The sequence below is a fragment of the Acartia tonsa genome, chromosome 8 (genome assembly GCF_053477335.1).
Source record: "Acartia tonsa isolate MP-2025a chromosome 8, ASM5347733v1, whole genome shotgun sequence".
NCBI classification, from domain to species: Eukaryota; Metazoa; Arthropoda; class Copepoda; order Calanoida; family Acartiidae; genus Acartia; species Acartia tonsa.
The window spans coordinates 32918463-32941330 of record NC_137267.1 but is presented as its reverse complement, the minus strand read 5'-3'; the positions used below and the strand labels follow the sequence as shown (position 1 = coordinate 32941330).

The following is a 22868-nucleotide window of genomic DNA, read 5'->3' as shown; positions in this document are numbered from 1 at the left end:
CTACAAAAAAAATCACGAAACCTTTGGAAGTTAGCTGGGGGTATATATCTTGTTTTTCCATATAACAGAAGAGGGGTGGGTTAGAAGGGGAGGAAAAGGGGAAGGGGGTTGTGGGAAAATTTTCCCTTAGAATTGTTCGTCAGAATATCATTCCCTTGTCCCTGAATGTTTATTGTATGACACTGCTCTGTAGTAAATTTTTTCCCAATTTTCATTCATGATTTTTGAGCTTCTCTACTTATGGATGTTGTCATCCTTGTTTATTATGAAATTAATTTGTAGTAGAGAATATAAATTATTTCAATAGTTTTCTATTCAAATTTTCTATACAATAATGTATTAATATTATTAAGAAAATATAATATCAAAATGTGTTTCCTTTGTTATTTTATTATGTAAAGAAATACTTTTGGTAAATCTTACCGACTTTTGTAATTTCCTATTCAAGATCAAAGAGAAATTTATAGATAATAAGAATGATAAGATCCATAATAAACAAATACACAATATTTTTTATTTAGGGTACTAAGTTTTGACATTTGAAGATAGTTTTATTTCTATCTTTATTTAGATTATGTTTACACATTTAATCTCTAAATAATTTCTTTATTTTTGTAGGACGACATTACAATTAATCATGCAAACCCTACGGATACAATTCGAAACCCCGGACTTTTAGTGTTAGGTGTCAAGTTTATCCCCGAAGGGTTAGGTCACCAAATGTAGGGGTCTGGGGGATAATTTTACACCTAAAATTAAAAATTATCTATCCATTGCAATTTTTAATGTAAGAAATATATTTTTATGGTAATCTATTTTATATTATTTACTTGTCTATGGAAAACAAGGAGAAATTTAGCAAATTTTTTTCTCCTGTCAAAATTTCCTAAATTATTATCAACAATTTGTTTAAAAATGTCAAATGAACTATTCGTTAAAATGTATTTTGCTTTTCTGAAAATTTTGTTTTTAATGGATATCATGACGCAAAACACACTTTTTCGATATATTTGATATAAGTTAGAGGATAAAAAAGTTAATATAAGTTTTGTCCGTTAGAACAGCCGGATAGAGCGGAGTTGGCACGTCTGGTTTGGTGTGGCAGCTCTAGACTGGATAGAGGATGGTTTCTATAGCCCATATTTTTATGTAACAGCACACTATATTATAATAATGATCTTATGCAATAATAACTGTGAAAATAAGGCTAAAATTCACTTTAGAACTTACGTGTAGGCAAAAATTTCACCTCTTGTAGCTGGGAGCGAGAAAGCGAAAAAATTTCTCCATGGGATGGCATGAAAATTTCTAAGTCAAGGCATGCCATGATAATACCTTTTAGGGGCCTTATAATTATAGATTAAAGCATCTATCAGAGACAGTGATAATAATTAACATCATTTTTATGATAATTATCAACTATTTAAGCCTAAAATTAATGTTTTTAATTGTTATTTATATATTTAAAACATGTTATTATACAATTGTGTCAGCGCCGGCTTTATATTTATAGCACGAGTAATTATAATAATAAACAATGCATTTATATATGACAAATATTTGGAACTTGCGTTTTTCTTTATCCTATCTTGATTTAATATTCCAACAAATAATTTTTCTGTATGGTTAAAAGTAATGGATTAAAACCTGCTGCTTTTGCGACCTTCTCTTAAATCATGTATCGTATACATCGTACTACAGAGAATTTTCCAAATAAGAATTGAAAATAGAATTTGAGACTCGGGACTTCGGTTCCTTTAGGCCAACATAACTAGAATTAGTCCTCGATTTTTCAATTTACTATCCGCGTAAAACTGTGTCATACACTGTATCATCCATAATAACTAATCTTTTACAAAAAGAAAGAAAATTTTCATTCAATATTAACTCTTTGTGACAAACCTCTTTTTCAAGGTTGTGTGATTGATCACTCTTATTTTATTTCAGAATATTAGCTCCAGGGAACCTTTTCCCTTTCCATCTCCTGATTCCAGTCCTCATTCATCCTGAGAGATCCACACACACACACACACAGGAGACCCCTCTCCTATCAGAGATCCAATCACAAACAAAAAAAATAACCAACCAAAATATTACACTCAAAGGTTAACACATCAACTCATTCAAAATAACAAGTGTTAAATGTTTGAAAAACTTTTTGATTTTTTTCTGATTTTAGGGGTTATGATAGTTTTGTCACTTTCAGGATTTTAAAGATAATTGGCTAGTAGTATTATTATATAATACATAGTTACTATAAGGGATGCTTGTGTCAAAAATCCAGTATCTACAAGTCGGAATAATAATGGAGTTCGAGAAATTGACAAAACTTCTTTCCCATTTGTAGCTTTTAAAAGATTTTATATGTACCTACCATGTGTTTAGAACATTGATTTAGTAGGTATAATTTCCTAAATTCCCAGGATACTAAATTTAATAACTTAAAATCCTAACTAATATTAAAAGTACATTCCAAAAATCCCAATCCTTAAAGATATTTGTTTTTTTTCATGAATGACAGTTGACTGAATGTTTCCCTAACTCTAGTGACTTGTCCTATCCTGACCAGATCAAGAACTACCAAGCCTCGCCTAGCATACATCCATCCATCCAGCAAGATTAACAGATTGGTCCTAATCTAGTTTGAAGTGATAGAATCCCAAAACATAAACCAGTGATAAAATAGCTCCAAGCATAAATTAAAACCTAAATAAATAAAAATCAAACCCAGCACTTCAAATAAAAAAAAACTAACCAATCCTATCCATCTATCTATCTATCCTACAACCTATCCTACACCTAGTAACTATGGCAAGCAATAACAGTGGAGGGGGTAATGTGACCCTCCGCATGATTATACCCGGTAAAGAGATCGGTGTGATTATAGGTAAAGGCGGGGAGACTATTAACCAGATCCGACAGGATAGCGCGGCCAAGATATTCATTACTGACGCCAGTGTCCCCGAGAGGGTTATCACTGTTACAGGTAAGAATCCATTTTTAGTTAGTACAGTGTGATTGTTTGTCTTAATTAGGCGTATATGAAATGTGTTTTCATGGATAGGGATAAGATACAACAATAGAGATTAAAATTATAAGAGGCCCTGAGTAGTAGTACGTCAGGTGTCCTACTCTAATCAAACGTTATAAATGGAATAATATAGTGATTAAATTCATACCTAGAATCAAATTATCAATCTATCTTGTCAATATTTTGCGTCAAATAGCTTCGGTTTCTAAATTAACAAAATAGTTTTTAAAGATTTTGGTATCGATGCTATTCTTTGATATATTTGACTTTTGCTTCAGTCAATCCGGATTGCTATAAGCTCTTCTGGCATTGCAGATAAACATCTAAAAATTTTTAGTGAATATGCTTATGACAGTCGTTCTGTCTTGTTAGTCATGCTTCTAAAGACATCTTTCTCTTTTTGATCTTTGTAATGACAACTCAAAATCTGCTCTATAACCCACGTTGTCTGTTTGTCCGTTCCAAAATATTTCAGTATGGATGTCGTGATCCTTGTTTAATTATTGTTTATTATTTTAGGAAATGAACAAGGAGTATGTTCCGCGTACGAACTTATGTGTACAAGACTTGAGGCGGGGGAGGATGGAAATCAAACTAAAAATCTTAACCTTAGGTGAGATTAGATTAAAGTTTTCATGATTGCGTCAAAACATATGGAATTTCACTCATACCTATTAATTTGATGTGGAGCAATTTCGCTTTCTCGTCATTTGTAATCCTTATATAAAAGTAACAGGATCTTTGTCTGTTTGTATCGAAGGACAACGCTAGCCTTTGAATCGATTTGGTTCTTTACAATGTAGCTTCTCATGGGAAGGTGTTTAACTATTTTTGTAGGTGTATCACTGTAGGCCTCTAGGAGCTGGATCGTAGCTGTTAGTTTGTATAATTGTATGACTGTGTCGTAAGTGTAAGAAGTAGGGTGCCTATTTGTCTGATTTTATGTATTATCTTAGCCTTTCAAAATATTTTTTGGCTTAAATCCTTCCCATAGACGACTGAAACCATTTCTGTAACCATAGGAAAATGATGTAGAAACAAGAAACCACATGCTTTATAGGTCGAACGGTTTGCGACAGACGGACGGACATCATGCTTATTTCATATTAGGGTATTAAAAGAACTAGCGGCTGCTTCCGTAGTATCTGGGGTATCTGTATTCAATGGGGAATAGAATTGACTGAAAAATAGATTTAAACCATCTGAAGAATGAAATCTAAAAATAAAACATCCTAAATCATCCTGAGACCTAAGCTTCCCTAAAAAGGAGAAGTTAATCAGTTCAGTAGTTATTGAGATCTTAAGCTTCAGATAAAAAAAGATCTACCTAGGTACTTTATATAATAGTATATGCTATGAATAAGTAATAGTTAATGATTTTTATGATCTTCAGATTGGTTGTACCCGCGGCTCAATGTGGCTCCATCATCGGCAAGGGTGGCAGCAAGGTGAAGGAGATCCGGGACACGACTCACGCCAGCATCAACGTGGCCCAGGACCTGCTACCAGGCTCAAACGAACGGTGTGTGACGGTGGCCGGCGCTAGATCTAAATGTGTCCAGGAAAGTCATTTGATGATATCCATTTGAATTATTTGAATAAGTATCAATCCATATCTCTTACTTTTAATTTGAACTTAGATAATATTTCTGTTTTTAAAGTTTTACGCAGAAGATTTTTTTATTTTATACCTTTGTACCTAACGGAGGGCAGAATATTGGTTTTAATCTCAAAATATTTTGCGACTTTAATAAGGATGTAAAAGCTTTTATTTCATTTTTTTGGGGGGTGGGGGGGGGGTGGGGGCTGGGCAATGGGTATAGGTTAAAACTTCCAAACAAAGCGCGAAACTCCAAAATATTTTTGTTGGTATCCAGAGGTTATTGGGGTTCCCTTACTCCCTTTGTGCCTCCTTGAAATATACTTGAAATTATGAAATGACTACTTAATGCAGGCAATCAACAGTATTGTGTCTATCATCGCATCTAAACCCTTGCAGGGCGCTGTAGTTCAATACAAGCCAAGTAAGTAGTTTCACACAATTCAAAAGATGAAATACAACTAAAAAATAAATAGGTAAGTGATGATAAAATCCATAATCGCGAGCTCGACAAACCAGACAGACAAACAAACATTGAGTAAGTAGTAAAGTACGCACATTAAAGATAATATAAGTACTAAGTAGTTATAGTGTCCAACGAAAAACAAACCATCTCCCCCTTCAATTTCCTTTTTTTTTTTAATTAGGTGGTTATTTGTGCTCAACAAGGCACTTCGAGGTATCACGCCTGATGACCTCTGAGGCTTACTCCGACTCAAAAAAGCACAAACATATCTTTTAGACCTAGAGTATGAGATTGCTTCGCTTCATATGGACGTTGTTTGTCTGTTGTCCTTGTGCATTATGTAATAAACACCCCTTTGTATACGTTTTAGTTAACATATTTAGGTAGGGCCAAGATATTTTCATGTTCTTATGACCTATTGTTTTCTTACTTATGTTGTTATTGTTTAAAGTTAGAATGATATTTAGTTGACCTATAGCTATAAAAGAATCAATGTTTACATATACTGTAAGAACTTAAGAGATATTTTTTTTGCAAATGATTAGAGAAACTTTTATGAAATCAGACAAATATAATGCTTCGCTCCGAGCTTCTTGGTCTTCGATTTTCAGGGATGTATAAATTCTGGGCAGGTTTTCGTATTATGTTCAGTACCCACAAGAGAATAACTCTATTATAATAATCCGTAAAATGGACCTCGGAGTTCTTATTTTGTGAATAGTTAAATCAAATTAAATTTTCTAATGATTTATCCTTGTTTAGATTTCCCTCAGATGCCAGGATTCCATGGGCCCGCGCCCCCAATGGACGGTCGTCGTGGAGGACCCCCCGACCCAAGAATGGGGGGCATGGGAATGGGAGGGCCCCCCATGCCCAACAACCCATTGGCAGCTTTGGCCATGACAGCCAGAAATCATATGAGGTATTGTTATAATCTTTAGCTATCGTCTTAAAAAAAATAAATGAGTGTGCTTGTAGAAAAGAAAAAATTTCAGGTGTTAAAATTATTTGAAACTACCTATATCTTAATTCCTTTTAATTTGTTCTTAGGCTTCCCACTACCTCTTGTTTAGTTTTACAGCCATAAAACAAGTTTTATAACCATGATATCTTATTCGTTGACTCAAAAAAATGGGTACTTTTTTGAATTTTGATTTGTTTGGTTCGAACTAGTTGTGTCCAAATATTCCCGTTAATATTTAAAAACTACAGAAGGTTAATTTTGTCGTTCATTATTGGGTATGTAATATGTATACAAATTTATTGTCTATTGTCTTATCCCTTAAAATCCCTGTATCATTCTAAAGAGAAAAAAATAATTTAATTTTAAATATAATTCAGTTCACGTAGAGCCGGTAGCAGTGGGGAAGAAGCTTCTCATATTATGACCATTGGAAATGACTTGATTGGAGTCATCATAGGTAAGAAGAGTTTTCTTATCGAGTTGTAACAATGTCTTTGTTCGTCTATTTATTTAGTAATTATTTGGGTTCCTACTGCTGCTATTTCAGGTGCGCGACATTAATAGTTAGAGTGGGCCAATGTTTCGGCCCAAAACAGGCGCAATTCGTTACCATGCATTGCACAGTTGGGACCTCCAGGTCCAGACAAAGGTCGTGCAATTAAAGAGTTGTTTGTTTGTTCGATACTCCGGGTGTGTGGACAGTAGACTATAAAAGTTGGAAAGAATTTTTAATCAATATAATAGATTTGAAATCTGCATAAAACTTTAAGGATTTTTTATAAAATTAGTTTTTTATATAATTCTTTATTTAAAGGCGCAAATACAAATTAAGTTAAATAATTTTGAGATCTGTGATTGGTGGATTGAAAACTATCTGCGCTTTGATTGGAGAAGCTTACGTGACGTACATCATTCAACCAATTAGAGCGTAGGTAGTTTCCAATCCAGCTATCCTATTGGTAAAAATTTATTAACTTAAATCGTATTTGCGCCTTTAAATAAAGAATTATATAAAAAACGAATTTTATAAAAAATCCTTAATATTTTATGCAGATTTCAAATCTATTATATTGATTAAAAATCTTTAAAACTTTTATAGTCTAGTGGACAGAAAGGGAGAGATTTGGCTTTCCATAGTGAAGTCATTCTTGGTTGTTGGACCTGACGTTCGAGTGTCATGGACCCTCACCCGTATGAGGGGTAATTGATTGGTACCTAAAGATTTACATTTTATTATTTCAGGGGTGTATATTCTGCACAAGATTTATTTTTTTTCCCCTGCTACAAAATTTTTTATTTTTTTTCCCCCCTAGATTTTTCTTAAAAAGTAGGGGGGGAAATAGAAAAATATTTAAAGAACTCTAGATTTTATTTATTTTATCCCTCCTACCACACATTTTTTTATTTTTTATTCCCCCCCCCCCCCCCTGAGCCGGGGATCCCATGCAGAATATACACCCCTGTATTATTTTTAGGCAAGGGTGGAAGCAAAATAGCTGAGATTAGACACATGAGCGGAGCAATGATACAAATTTCAAAGGTAAATTTCCCTAAAACATTCGGTAAGGCTTGAATTTAGTGAATTGCATTTTTTTCCTGTTTAAACTTTAGTGGCTTAAACTACATCTATTGGAAAATTTCATTTTTCTACCGCGTAGTTTTAAAAATATCAAGACTTGAAAATCGTATTTTTGTAATATATGCAATTCATATTAATAGCTAGCTTATTTTTACAAATACAGCATGATGGCTAATTTAGCGATGTCTAATTGTTTGTTATTTATTGTAATACAAAATTATTTATGTTTTATAAATATGATATACTTGAAACTTATGCTTGAAATCATTTTTCTGAAATGCCTTTCATGCAAATATCACTTTTCTATTATTTATTATTTGTATTTAGAATGAGAAAGGAGATGAGGGTGAAGAAAGTAAGGAGAGAAGTATCACTATAACAGGTATGTAGTAAGATGGGGAGGTGATGGGTTCGAATCTCGGCCTAATCTACGTCATAACTATAGACGTTAATGTTAAATGCGCGATATTATAAATAAGAGTGAAGGGGGTAAGCCTTATCCCAAAACAGGCACAGCTCATCACAGGGACATCAGAGACAAAGATCGTGCTATCAAAGGGTTAGTAGCTATCTGCAATTGGACCTTTTACAAAGATTTGACCTTACGTTGTTATCAACCGTCCCCTGAGGTATTAATCATAGGTATAATATTTTTGAATAATGCCTCCTTGAAAAGTATTAAAGTTTGTATTTATAACAGGGCTGAAAGATATAAACATGCAGTATGGTCCTGCGATGGTTTTGGGCTTTTTAATTTTTAGATTAAAATCTTTGGATTGTTTTAGGTTATTTTTCTACTTTGTTTCCCCTTCAAATACATAGCTCTAAGATAAGCGAAGCGTAGCTGCTTTTGTTATTTGATTCATTTATTCATTTTTTTGCCTTTCTAAAAATAAAATCTAGCAAAAACTTTTTATAGGTTCCCCTGAGTCTGTGACACTGGCCAAGAATTTGATCAACATGACTCTTGAACTTCATCAGGTGCGTTTTATAAAGCGAAAGCTTTTTCAATAGTTAGGATCGGGCCGAATGGTTAGCTCTTTATCTTAATTTATGCATGTCAGAATTATCCTTTCGATTTAAAACTTGACATATTGATTCCTGTAGTAGTTTGGTACGATGTAGAAAGCGCAGTAACGTAGAAAGCGTACGTCCATTGTATTTTAACCTTTCTAAAAAACCATTAAAAAAATGGACGCGACGTTGTTTATCTCACCAAATACTACCCTTAATATTGAGATTTGAAAAAAAATAAAAACTGTTTTCAAAGTTTCAAGACATAGATATTTAATTTATTTATTATGTTTTTATTACAGTTGGATCGTCACGAGGACAATTTGGATGACGAGAGACCACCAAGACGTGGTGGCTATGACAACATGAGATATGATAATAGAGGTAAGTAGGTTGTAGTTGTTCTTCATGCGCAACCCCTCCATACATCTCCATTGCCCTACCCCTGAGATGCTTCCCTGTAGTACAGTGTTCGTACCCATAACCTAATACTGACTATTGACGATATATTGAACCTCTTCTAGAGGCATATTTTTATTTTAGTGGCTTGCAAAAGTTTAAAAAAGAATTTGATGTAGCTTTTTTTTTGTAATTCTTCAATTTCATAAAATACATGGAAGATAGAAATTCCTTACTGAATCCTCCTGATTTGTCCTGAATTGAGTAATGTTTTATTTTGAAAATGAATTTTCAAAAAAATACATATCTGAATAGACTTTTTGGTGCTTTATTATTTGAATGAAGTCCAATTAAACAATGGTTCTTAAAAAGGTTTAATTAAATGTCCTGTCATTTAATTGAGGCTGATTCACGACTAAAGTTAGAATAACCCAGGGCCTTTTTTTATTGATTATAACTGAACTTTTTCTTAATTTCAGCTCCTCAGCATGAAGAATTGATGAAAGCAATAAACACCATCACCCAATTCGGTATGGGCGCAGCGGCCGCCAGCTACATGGGCGGCGGCGGAGCTGGGTTTCCCGCCGGTGGCATGAGAGGCGGTGGACGCCCCCAGAACGGTGCGGGTCCCCGCGGTGGTGGCGGCCACAGGGATGATAGAAATGGGGCGGGCGGTGCTGGTCCATTGAGGAATAAATTCTCGCCTTACTGATAATTATACACAGATTCTTATGGTGAAGGGATAATTTAAACTTTATTTGATTGCTCTTTTTTTTCTTTTTTAAGGGATACTCAACGAATTTACTTGTATTTGAATAACTCGTAACTTTAAAAAAGAAATATGTATCATAATCGATAAAATAAAAGCATGTTTTATTTAATATTTTTAAATATTGTAACAAAATTGAGTTCCCTTATAGCAAGTGTAATAATGAAAATATTTTACATCTTTAGTATGCCGTGTTTATTGCCATTCAAATGACATATTTTATAATAATTTGTATGGCATAAATTATTTTTGGGGTGGAGGGTTTGAGTCTCTGTTCTTTGTTTTATCCTTGCATATAGCAACCTTTATCCTTATATATTTCATGTTGTTTGTATCTATTAACCACGCCTTTTTTTCTACAGACTCCGCCCTCCCCTGCCTTTTTAAAAGACACGCATACAAAAAAAACCTGAATTACTATATTATCATTACCCTAATATCATATATATTAATAACAATATCCCTATTTATTCACAATTATATTTCTACTGATATTCTCTTTTTATACAATTATCATATTAGTTATTATAATTTTGTTAATGTATAGAATTTTTTAGGACCCTAAAACTTTTTCTGGAATGAATTTTATCTGTTAAGGGTCGAATATATAAAGCATTTTAGACGTCACTGAAAATTAATGAAAAAAATGCAATGTACTTTTTGACATCTTCTTTAAATCAAATTTTTATACTGAACCTAAAAGTGTTTGAATGATGTAATATTTATAACAGATTATTAGCAATTTTTTTTGTAATTTTGAATGTTTTCTTAATTTTTGTATATTACAAACCTATGTTATGCTTTATTAAGACAGTTAAATGCATGTTTTTTTGGAATGTATCTTCTTATCGCAAGAAACCCTGTTTGTATTTTATATTACTGCATAATTTTGCTAAAAAAAATAAATTTCAATTGTAATAATAAAACCAATTTTATACCTATTATCTTACCAGTAATTCTTAGATAATCGAAAGTTTGATATTATTAATACCGTACTCTAAACTTGGTTCAGTTAAACTCTAAATAAAATGACAAAATGAAATGTCAATGACAGCTATGATTAAAGACGAAAATTGAACCATTTTATTTATATCAAAACTTAAAAATGCGCTTTTAATTCGCGCGACACGTTATTTGAAGAGATAATAAAAGAGATCGCCAATTTTTATGATTTTGAAATTGGTAGATAAATAAACAAAGTTTTGTTATGTTATTCTTATTATTTGCAGAATAGTCAGTTAGTTTTATTGACTGCTGAGAAAATGGGAGAATGGCAAGACAACTCGTGGTCAAATTACAGCCAGCAGGACTGGGGAGCTAGCGGACAGGTATAGTAGGGTTCATTGGGAGCACAGTTACTCCCAGGGGTGTAATAAAAATAGTGAAAAAATTAAGAAAACCTACTGAAAAAATTTCCTAATTAAGAAAAAACTAGAAAAAAATGTGGGAGGGGTAAAAATAATGAGTAAAATAAAGAGTACTGAAAAACTTAGTCGGAAAAAATGAAATGAAATGAATCTTGTGCAGAATTTACACCCCTGGTTACTACCCGAGATATTGCCCTTCAGAACTTATTTGAACCTTCAAACCCGCAGCATTATAGTATAATACTAGCATACCTGCTTGCAGTCGTGTTCGAGTCCGGACCACGCCGCGTCATACAAGAGACGTTAAAAATAGTACCTACTGCTGCTATCTTTGATATGTGGATTAATGAGTAGGGGAATGTTTTGGCCTGTAAGAAGGCACAACTCGTTACAGTGCACAGTTAGGACTTACAGACAAGAGTCGTGCGATCAAAGGGTTATTTCGGAACAAAATTGTTTTAACTTAAATTGCAAATATTAACAAGATATTTAAAAAGATTTGTTTGTTACAAAGTTTTAGCTTTTTACAATTGATTATTAGAATATTCGTCAACGGCAATCTACAAGTACTTCGGCCTGGGATCCACCTATTATTGAAGTTTCTCTAGAGCAAGAACCGGTTATTAACTATTATAGCCCGCCAACCACGGTTCATGTAAGATGTGTGAAATGAATCATAACTAACAAAAATACATGACTTCAAGTTCCCTCGTTTTATTAACTCATTTGGATCATGAAGAAGTAGCGGGGTTTCGTCTTATTTTCACTGTAGCTTTTATCCTTATTATAGACCCTGCGGGAGCTCTAACCCTACGGACCCTGCGAGGCAATCATTAACATTTACCTAACATAGTCTAAAAAAAAAATCAACAGCTACTGTGAAAATATTACTTCGTTTTCTTTCCATGATCCATTTTTTTGCATTAATACCTATATACAAGTTACATACACAGATTATTAGGTTGTTTTAAGATTTTTATTAACAAATGAACTCCCCTTCCCTTTGATTTATAACCTTTAATGTAAGACTTATGGAGATCTTAATCAGCAAACAACAAGGTGTTTTTCCTACACATGCATTTAATCGTATTTCTGTATAATATTATCGAATGATAACTTTAACGTCTTGTGAAAATCCTAATTCTAAAGATTAAAATTTTTTTTTCTGGAGCAAAATCGATTAGATACCTAACAAACTTACATACAATACTGAAAATCAAACAATTTAACATTGAATATTAACTAAAAAAAATACCCTTGGAAGATATTCTTAGGATTATATAAAAATAAAACTAACAAAGACTTATTAACAAAAGACATTTTGATTAGTTAATAACTTAGTGCTTCCATTCAAACCTTCCTCTTGACCCTTTAGTTTTTATTTGAAGAAGAATAAAACATGTTTCTAGCATCAGCGTGGAGCTCCAAGCCTGCGGGATACTTAGCCTACGATAAACATGATTTAAAAAAAAAAAGTTTGTTACCTAAATTACCTACCTACCCATACTTTATTGATAAAAACGGATATTAAATTGTTTTATTAGGTATCAATGCATTCTTTTAGAAATAACACTTAACAATGTCTTAATTGATATAAATTCCATCAAATGATCCACTCTCTTATTAATTTTCACAAAAATAAAGAGTTTGTACCTATTCATGTTCCTATACCTAGAAAATTGACAGATTTTTTTTATTTGTAGGCTGATGGATTTCAACAGTTTGACTACGGCGCAGCTAACTATCCCAGTGGACAATCTTCATTTACACAGGTATGAATCAGACACCATATTGCAAGAAGTAGTAAAACCAGATGTTAAGTTTTTTAAGAAACATCTTAGAGAGATTTACATTATTATAAACAGGTATTAGGAAGCTAAATTGAAATAAGTATTCATTTTTGACCGTTAATATTAATGTCTTTTATGTGTGTGTGTTACTCTACAAAAGGATATCCCTAACCACTCGACCGAAATGGTTCTCCTTTACTAAGTATCTTTGCAAAGGTTCTTAAAAGATTATAGAAATCGCCCCTAAAAAGAAACACCAAAAATATTTTAGAGTCTAGGCCTAGACTATATTTAGACTTTTAATTTAAATCAAAGCTTATAAGAAGAAGTCTTTCAATTTTTGGGCTATACTTCCTTTCTCGAATGAAAATGTAAACGACTTAATGATCATTCAAACTTTTCCATATGATCGAAACTTCATATAATCAAATACCTAGGTACCTATTTTAGGTGTTCAAATAATTTTTTTGTTTTTAATTTCAACCACAAATCAATATCTACCTATTTAATTTGTATTTAGGATGCTGGACAATATACAGGATCCATGTTTATTCCAGAGCCCATTGCTCCTGAACCTGTTTATTCTAATAAAGGTAATTCCAGAGCCCATTGCTCCTGAACCTACTTATTCTAATAAAGGTAATTCCAGAGCCCATTGCTCCTGAACCTACATATTCTAATAAAGGTAATTCCAGAGCCCATTGCTCCTGAACCTGCTTATTCTAATAGAGGTAGTTCAAGATGATTCACATGGAGAACTCAATCGGATTAGCATCTAATAAAATCTTGAGCTACCTACAAAAAAACAACTTAATATAATATGATTGCAAACAAAGTGTTTCATGTATAAAGGGGGGGGGCGAAAGTGACACTTTTTGAAACCAAAACTAAAAGTCAAAGGAACTCAACTAAAAAAAGTGTTACAGGTCTGACATTTTGCATGGCAGTTGCTTTATAGGGGTACAATATGGAACTGTGAAGAAACGGCGGCGCAACCGCCGAAAACCGCCGAGAAAAGGCAACAAAAATTACGGCGGGAAACGGCGGTTTTCGGCGGTTGCGCCGCCGTTTCTTCACAGTTCCATATTGTACCCCTATAAAGCAACTGCCATGCAAAATCTCAGACCTGTAACCCTTTTTTTAGTTCAGTTCCTTTGTTGACTCTTAGTTTTGGTTTCAAAAAGTGTCACTTTCGCCCCCCCCCTTAGTTCATAGTACAAACTAGAAAGTTTTCTTCTGAGTTAAAAAATAGGCAACAATCAAAAATAGACCATAAGATAATAAAAAAATATTAAAATTATTAAGGCCATAACGCTGGAGGCGGATCAAGTGCGTTCGACGATGAGCCTCCGCTGCTGGAAGAGCTTGGAATCCACCCAGATCATATTCTCCAGAAAACTCTGACTGTCCTGAATCCCTGGCGCTCCACAGACCCGGCGGCTGCAGGTGCCATTCATTAGTCAGAGATCTTAAGGGATAACACAATGTGCGATAGATTTTATTTATGTACGCATGGCCCCAAATCATCACTTTCAATAGATATAAAATATTTATGTAAAAATTCGGACACTGCGAGTTTGTACCAACCAATTAAGAATTAATAAAATTCCAAAGTGTATATAAAACTTTGGATACCAGTATAATTTACTGTTTAAGCCCCCCTCCTCCTACCTTGGGGATTATATATAGTTTCTTAAAATAAGAAGGGGAAGATTAAAACATTGATTTTTCCAATGACTTGATGGTTTAAATTTGTCTTTAAATTCCTTTTTTTTCAGGAGACAGTGATCTAGCCGGGCCCCTGTGTTTCTGTCTGGCCTTTGGGTCTTTTCTCATGCTTAGTGGAAAATTACATTTCAATTATATTTATGGTAAGCTTTGCTTTTATAAGTACTTGTTTCTTTGGTTAGAAAAATGGATTATATATACAGAAGATATTTCAAAATTTGTTTTACATTTATTGTCTAAGTTTTTGAAACACAAAGTTAAACTTCTTCTCCTGGATTTTGGACAAAGTAGCTTCGGACAAAGTAGCTTCGGACAAAGTAGCTTCAGGACAAAGTAGCTTCAGGACAAAGTAGCTTCAGGACATTTACTTAAGAAAAGTAGCTTCTTAAGAAAAATTATTCTCCAATAGTAATAAAGGTCATGGCCGCAGCGCTCGGCCCCCTGGCCTGCCTAGCTGCGGGCGCTCGGCCCCCTAGCCTATAACCTAACCTAATGTTGTTGTTGTAGTCATGATTCTCTGAAGTTAGGACTCAGATGCACACGGAGACTGGAGGTGAGAATCCTTTGGCCAATCTTAGATTGGTAAGCTTCGCGCACAGCTGATTGTATTCTATGTTACATTGAAAGCTGACCCGCAATTCTCGTGGAAGCTACTCAATTATTACATCACCCTGGCCTAGAGTTTTGGCAGGTGTTCCATATTAAGCCACCCTAATTAATGGCACTCTCATACGAGGAGCATGAATGAGGATAAACATGGTTGGAGCTGCTTGATTTGTAGAATCCTAACTTCCTACAAATCTCACCCCTTACAACCCTAGGGCATCTTAGGAAAGGTTGCGTGATCATAATCTGACAAATTGCGACAGAATTTGTCAACCAAGTGCAAAGTCTATGTGGGGACTTGAACTCGGTTTCTCCCAACCACAGCGTAGTGCGCACACCCCACCCGAAGACGTGTTAGGTAAGAAAAAACCCCCCGCAGAAACGGTTTACACAGGATGTACTGGGACCTCATGGTGGTTTCAGAACATGCTTTCCCTAAATTGAGTTAGTAGCTTCCCATAGTAGAAAATTTTAAAATTACTTTTGGTGATCAAATTTTTACTTTTATTTTTAGACTACCTTCACCTAACCTGCTTTATTGTCTTATTTTGCCTTTCATTTTTATCATGCAAATTCGCTCACATTACAGTTGAAATGACAGATATTGGAGCTTTCTAAAAAGGTCTCTAACATTTTTCTAGCTCTAATACTTTTTGATATATCTTATTTCAAAATTTTGTTGTAAAATCTTCTTTTACACAGCAAAAAGTTGAAATAGAATATTAGTTATTTTAGAGAAAATTACAAGTATCTTCATCTAAATCTCTCTAATATTGCTCCAAATTGACCAAATTGGACAGTTAAGGTGCCTAAAACTATCTACATTCAATGGAAAATCCAAATACATACTTTTTAAGACTATATAAGCCAATAGGATTAAGCTGAAGTGATTTTTAAAAATACTAAAGGAAAAAAAAATTCCTGTTTTATTTAAATAAATTGATATTTAATAAACTTTAGCAAGGATTTTAAGGTAAGTTATGGTGTATAAAGTTGTCACTTTGTAATTAGAAAGCCAATAAAACACAATCATCTGATATTTTGAACAAATAGAAACATATCGTAAGAAAAATAGACATAATCATAGAAAATAAACCAAAAATTGGTTAGAATTTTAAGCATTTCCAAGCAGTTTACAAATGTAATCTACTAATTCTAGTAATTTTTTCTAAGAATAGTTTATTGGCCTTTTATATTTCTTATAACCTTATGAAACAAAATTATTTTTGACACCTTAACTAAGAAAACATAGTAATTAAATGACTGTCATAAATGATCTCATATATAATAAAAGAAACAATTTATTCTTAGGCCACATTTTTTGTTTGTTAATATACACTATTAGGTACTTTAAACTAGTACTGTGATTTGTAAAATCATAAATCATAATTAATTAGGAGTTTATATTAACTTAAAACACCTTTTACATTATTAAAAATGACTCAAAAGTGATTTACAATTAAAATTAAATTACATTTGTTTTTTTGAAATTACATTTTAGCGTTCTCCGGTTGACTTATAAAGTCTCAAAAAGTGTGGATTTGGATTGTCCATTGAATGTAGATAGTTTTAGGCACCTTAACTGTCCAATTTGGTCAATTTGGAGCAATATTAGAGAAATTTAAATGAAGATACTTGTAATTTACTCTAAAATAACTGATTTTATATTTCAACATTTTGCTGTGTAAAAGATGATTTTCAGCAATACTTTGAAATAAGATATCTCAAAAAGTATTAGAGCTAGAAAAATGTTAGAGACCTTTTTAGAAAGCTCCAATATCTGTCATTTCAACTGTAATGTGAGCGAATTTGCATGATAAAAATGAAAGGCAAAATAAGACAATAAAGGAGGTTAGGTGAAGGTAGTCTAGAACTAAAAGTAAAATTTGATCACCAAAAGTAATTTTAAAATTTTCTACTATGGGAAGCTACTAACTCAATTTAGGGAAAGCATGTTCTGAAACCACCATGAGGTCCCAGTACATCCTGTGTAAACCGTTTCGGCGGGGGGTTTTTTCTAACATAACACGCCTTCGGGTGAAGTGTGTGCGCTAACCACTACACTATGGGACACCCTGACCTAACCTAATCTATGTTAGCCTCAGGACATTTATTTAAGCAAAATATCCTCAACTGTTAATACAACATAGGTGGTTTGGAATTTCGTGGATTTTACAAAAAGTGGTTGGTAGATTTTTACAATTTTTAATATTATTTTTACAATTTTTAAAATAATGTTTTTACAAATTTTAGGTTAGGTTAGGTTAGGTTATAGGCTAGGGGGCCGAGCGCCCGCGGCTAGGCAGGCCTGGGGGCCGAGCGCTGCGGCCATGACCTTTATTAACAGCGGAGGCTAATTTGCCCGAAGCTACTTTGTCCGAAGCTACTTTGTCCTGAAGCTACTTTGTCCTGAAGATACTTTGTCCGAAGCTACTTTGTCCGATGCTACTTTGTCCAAGATACCTTCTCCTTTATTTTATTTTAAAGCTATGTAACAATTCAATAATAGTTAATACCTAGAAATGTTATCGTGAAAAGTAGCAAAGTTTTTTTCCTGTATTTATAGCATAAAATTTTGATAACTACTGAATCAATTGAGTTCTCCATTTCAGCATTGGTCTATAATTGCATTGAATATTTTGTTTTTAAATTTAGGTCTTAGGATAGTTTTAGGCTATTTTCTTTCCTTTCATCCTTTCTTACGAATGCAGGGCTCCTAAATGCTAAATCAGTGAGTCTTAACACTAAAATAACATTAATTTTTTTGGTTTTAGGTATTGGTTTGTTGGGATGTCTTTGTAATTGTATATATGTATTATAAAATATAATGTTTAGGTAGGTATTGGTTGGTTGGGATGTTTTTGTATCTGTGTATTATTAAATATAATATTTAGGTATTGTTTTGTTGGGATGTCTGTGTAGCTATGCATTATTAAATCTAATATTTAGGTATTGGTTTGTTGATATGTCTGTGTATCTATGTATTATTAAATCTAATATTTAGGAATTGGTTTGATGGGATGTCTGTGTATCTATGCATTATTAAATATAATGTTTAGGTATTGGTTTGCTGGGATGTCTGTGTATCTATGCATTATTAAATCTAATATTTAGGTATTGGTTTGTTGATATGTCTGTGTATCTATGTATTATTAAATCTAATATTTAGGAATTGGTTTGATGGGATGTCTGTGTATCTATATATTATTAAATATAATATTTAGGTATTGTTTTGTTGGGATGTCTGTGTAGCTATGCATTATTAAATCTTATGTTTAGGTATTGGTTTGTTGGGATGTCTTTGTATCTATGTATTATTAAATCTAATGTTTAGGTATTGGTTTGATGAGTTGTCTGTGTATCTGTATTATTAAATCTAATATTTAGGTATTGGTTTGTTGGGATGTATTTGTATTTATATATTATCAAATTTAATGTTTAGGTATTGATTTGTTGGGATGTATTTGTATCTCTATATATTATTAAATCTAATATTTAGGTATTGGTTTGTTGGGATGTCTGTGTATCTATATATTATTAAATCTAATATTTAGGTATTGGTTTGTTGGGATGTCTGTGTATCTATGCATTATTAAATCTAATGTTTAGGTATTGGTTTGCTGGGATGTCTGTGTATCTATGCATTATTAAATCTAATATTTAGGTATTGGTTTGCTGGGATGTCTGTGTATGTATATATTATTAAATCTTATGTTTAGGTATTGGTTTGTTGATATGTCTGTGTATCTATGCATTATTAAATCTAATGTTTAGGTATTGGTTTGTTGATATGTCTGTGTATCTATGTATTATTAAATCTAATATTTAGGAATTGGTTTGATGGGATGTCTGTGTATCTATATATTATTAAATATAATATTTAGGTATTGTTTTGTTGGGATGTCTGTGTAGCTATGCATTATTAAATCTTATGTTTAGGTATTGGTTTGTTGGGATGTCTTTGTATCTATGTATTATTAAATCTAATGTTTAGGTATTGGTTTGATGGGATGTCTGTGTATCTGTATTATTAAATCTAATATTTAGGTATTGGTTTGTTGGGATGTATTTGTATTTATATATTATCAAATTTAATGTTTAGGTATTGATTTGTTGGGATGTATTTGTATCTCTATATATTATTAAATCTAATATTTAGGTATTGGTTTGTTGATATGTCTGTGTATCTATGCATTATTAAATCTAATATTTAGGTATTGGTTTGTTGGGATGTCTGTGTATCTATGCATTATTAAATCTAATGTTTAGGTATTGGTTTGCTGGGATGTCTGAGTATCTATGCATTATTAAATCTAATGTTTAGGCATTGGTTTGCTGGGATGTCTGTGTATCTATATATTATTAAATCTAATATTTAGGTATTGGTTTGTTGGGATGTCTGTGTATCTATGCATTATTAAATCTAATGTTTAGGTATTGGTTTGCTGGGATGTCTGAGTATCTATGCATTATTAAATCTAATGTTTAGGCATTGGTTTGCTGGGATGTCTGTGTATCTATATATTATTAAATCTAATATTTAGGTATTGGTTTGTTGGGATGTCTGTGTATCTATGCATTATTAAATCTAATGTTTAGGTATTGGTTTGCTGGGATGTCTGAGTATCTATGCATTATTAAATCTAATGTTTAGGCATTGGTTTGCTGGGATGTCTGTGTATCTATGCATTATTAAATATAATGTTTAGGTATTGGTTTGCTGGGATGTCTGTGTATCTATGCATTATTAAATCTAATGTTTAGGTATTGGTTTGCTGGGATGTCTGTGTATCTATGCATTATTAAATATAATGTTTAGGTATTGGTTTGTTGGGATGTCTGTGTATCTATGCATTATTAAATCTAATGTTTAGGTATTGGTTTGTTGGGATGTCTGTGTATCTATGCATTATTAAATCTAATGTTTAGGTATTGGTTTGTTGGGATGTCTGTGTATCTATGCATTATTAAATCTAATGTTTAGGTATTGGTTTGCTGGGATGTCTGTGTATCTATGCATTATTAAATCTAATGTTTAGGTATTGGTTTGTTGGGATGTCTGTGTATCTATGCATTATTAAATCTAATATTTAGGCATTGGTTTGTTGGGATGTCTGTGTATCTATGCATTATTAAATCTTATGGCTGTTTCTGGAGTTGCCATCTGTAAGTATTTTTTTATAGACTATTTTTTCTAGCTGTAAAGTTACTTACAACTCGTTTATTCTGTCCTTTGGCCTTTTGTGGGGAATTTTTATTTACTTTTCTACTGATAGATTTATGTACTTTACTGTAAATATTCTTGCAAACTTTGGACAATCATCCGTCAAAATTAAGCTATTCAGGAAGTAGAATATCTATCGAAAATGTTATGAAATCGGGTGCTACTATACATGAGATTAGATTTTTATATTGTTGTTAAGATTTCTTCGACCATTTAGCTTCTACTCTAAACTTGCTTTGTCTGACTCTATATATACATATTTATATACCTACCTATATGCCCGTTTGAAAAAATGGATTCTGCTTTTAACATATAGTTGTCATTTGTATGGTCATTTTGACCTCGAAAACGATGGTCTCATAAAATTTTCTGTGTGTGTCACACTTTTCAAAGTTTGTATAACTTGGTCAATTTTCATCGGATTTAAAAAAAATTCGGCTGCCTTGATTTTATGTTGCCATTCTTATATTATTTCTATTTATAGGTACTGTAGTCTCTGTGTTAGGATATTGTTTAATACCTATAGTTGGGCTTGCTGGTCTGTCTGTGCTTTTCTCACTTACAGGAATGTTTGCTCTAATACTACAACAAGGACTTACTGATATGTTTATAAAAAGCGCAGCAATCGCAAGCTAGCGTTGATTTTACCGAAAACTTCCAAAAACTGTTTTTTCTTTTAATTGATCATTATCATAACTGATAAAGGCTAGGCTTTTTTTGCAAAAGTGTTTATGCTGATTCGCTGAACTATATTCAAAATAATGATTTTATGATTTTGTTTAAAAGATAAGTTTTTAATTGTCCATCACGTAATTATGTCATTTTTTAAAATCTTCCAATTTCTAAAGCAAATATGTGATTGTGAATAGGACTGTTTGGAAATATATTAACTGGTATGGCAGTTCTGTGGTGCACGGCCTCTTCGAGTAAGGTAAATATACTACATATCTTGATTTTAATAAAAAAAAACGGCCTCGGCAGCTTCTAATCAGCACATTTATAAACTATTTCTTCAATTTACAGTACAATGATATAAAGATGATGTAAAGAGAATGATTTTTAGAACTTCTAATAGTTAAAGAAAATTCTGAATAATACATTTGACTAGGGTTGGCAATCTGGATCCGGAATCCGCCTAAGTTTGGGCCAATTTTAATAGCGGATTCCGGATTCTTATTTGTTAGGCTAAAATTAGCGTCTTGAGTTTTTTCTTTCAACTCCTCCTCTTTGGAGGCAAAGATTTTCATCATTATATAATATATATAATATCTTTTAAAATCTTGTTCGATTTTCGGAAGTGAATTATAGAGAACACCAAGAACATTGATTAACTTAATTTTTAAATTTTTTTAAAAAATCCTTTTAAAATATTGCTAGAATCCGGAATCCGCCAAAAATAAGAATCCGGAATCCGCAAGGAATCCGCCACTTTTTTTGACGGATTCTTTAAGAATCCGGAATCCGAATCCGGCCCAAAAATTCGACGTATTGTCATCACTACATTTGACATATTTTTTTCTCAGTTATTCGTGACAGCCCTAGAGATGCGAGACCAACAAGTATTGGTGGCCTACCCCTGCGGACTTTTATATGCTGTATTCGCCCTAATTACTATGTTCTAATACCTTGTAGTAAAAGGGGACTATTTATGAATAGGATTCAATGAGTTTTTGATTATCATCTGTTAAGTATGATTACTCTACAAATCTTGTTTTTAGATAGGTACTCCCCTTTTTGTAAAAGTTCTTTTTTAAGATCAAGATATATATATTATATAAGTCTTTTCTATAAAAGGTGTCATAAAAATTATTTTTTGGTTGTCAATTATAAAACAAATAGGTATGTTTAAAAAAATACTTTTTAGAGAATGACTTTTTTTGTAAGTAATGGCAATTTTAGAAATAACCACAAGATAAGATTTTTGATAAAAATCCTCCCTTTAGCTTGAATTATTATTCAGTAAAACTTTGAAATTCTAAGTTAGTTTTTGGAATATTATTATTTATATTTTAGTTTGAAATAATATTGTTGAACACTGTGATCAATTTATTTAATTTAAAAGTATACATGTGAAAAATTTTAATCCTAATTTATACTACCTAATAAATCTATAAATTAAAATAAATTTATTTTAGTACATAGATACTCTAGAAATATGTGTGTTTTTTTTCGACTAACCTTTTAGTAAAGTTAAGAAAGTGTGAAAAATTACCCGGCCAATATCCGGCCGGATACCGGATATTAAAACTATCCGGCAATATAATATTTTATATTTTACAACAAAAATCTCTGATTTTTTAATCTTAAATAGAAGAACATTTTTTTCTGAAT

At 32.4% G+C, this 22868-nt stretch overlaps 2 protein-coding genes across 6 annotated transcripts; both read left to right on the top strand.

The window, feature by feature from the left end:
* The first annotated feature begins 1920 nt into the window (after positions 1–1920).
* LOC145326745 (poly(rC)-binding protein 3-like) lies at positions 1921–11053 on the top strand. 3 transcript variants are annotated; one of them, XR_013881947.1, is made up of 13 exons: positions 1921–2105; positions 2548–2986; positions 3551–3644; positions 4425–4594; positions 4987–5055; positions 5860–6019; positions 6439–6518; positions 7537–7601; positions 7968–8022; positions 8560–8621; positions 8957–9038; positions 9533–10076; positions 10213–11053. XR_013881947.1 is itself a non-coding variant. In XM_080170129.1 (12 exons), the coding sequence occupies exons 2-12, from the start codon at positions 2809–2811 to the stop codon at positions 9763–9765; spliced, it is 1248 nt and encodes a 415-aa protein (XP_080026255.1). In that variant the 5' UTR covers positions 1921–2105; positions 2548–2808; the 3' UTR covers positions 9766–11053. The 3 variants fall into 3 exon arrangements, 1 of the variants encoding a protein (XP_080026255.1); XR_013881946.1 differs by having other exon boundaries at positions 9533–10083; XM_080170129.1 differs by having other exon boundaries at positions 9533–11053.
* Yip1d1 (Yip1 domain-containing 1) lies at positions 11041–22662 on the top strand. 3 transcript variants are annotated; one of them, XR_013881948.1, is made up of 11 exons: positions 11053–11150; positions 11731–11844; positions 12893–12961; positions 13500–13572; positions 14285–14425; positions 14758–14850; positions 20408–20479; positions 21022–21104; positions 21409–21468; positions 22061–22516; positions 22551–22662. XR_013881948.1 is itself a non-coding variant. In XM_080170130.1 (10 exons), the coding sequence occupies exons 1-10, from the start codon at positions 11085–11087 to the stop codon at positions 22157–22159; spliced, it is 870 nt and encodes a 289-aa protein (XP_080026256.1). In that variant the 5' UTR covers positions 11053–11084; the 3' UTR covers positions 22160–22662. The 3 variants fall into 3 exon arrangements, 2 of the variants coding, with proteins under 2 accessions (XP_080026257.1, XP_080026256.1); XM_080170130.1 differs by having other exon boundaries at positions 22061–22662; XM_080170131.1 differs by lacking the exon at positions 11731–11844 and having other exon boundaries at positions 11041–11150; positions 22061–22662.
* Positions 22663–22868: the final 206 nt, after the last annotated feature.

What these genes read in the sequence shown, in the direction of transcription:
- LOC145326745 (XM_080170129.1), top strand. Translation starts at nt 2,809, where the DNA reads ATGGCAAGCAATAACAGTGGAGGGGGTAATGTGACCCTCCGCATGATT. An exon ending in TGTAGTTCAATACAAGCCAA is followed by an intron (nt 5,056 to 5,859) that starts GTAAGTAGTTTC and finishes ATCCTTGTTTAG; the next exon opens with ATTTCCCTCAGATGCCAGGA. An exon ending in CATGAGATATGATAATAGAG is followed by an intron (nt 9,039 to 9,532) that starts GTAAGTAGGTTG and finishes TCTTAATTTCAG; the next exon opens with CTCCTCAGCATGAAGAATTG.
- Yip1d1 (XM_080170130.1), top strand. Translation starts at nt 11,085, where the DNA reads ATGGGAGAATGGCAAGACAACTCGTGGTCAAATTACAGCCAGCAGGAC. An exon ending in TGCTTTTCTCACTTACAGGA is followed by an intron (nt 21,105 to 21,408) that starts ATGTTTGCTCTA and finishes TTGTGAATAGGA; the next exon opens with CTGTTTGGAAATATATTAAC. An exon ending in GCACGGCCTCTTCGAGTAAG is followed by an intron (nt 21,469 to 22,060) that starts GTAAATATACTA and finishes TTTTTTTCTCAG; the next exon opens with TTATTCGTGACAGCCCTAGA.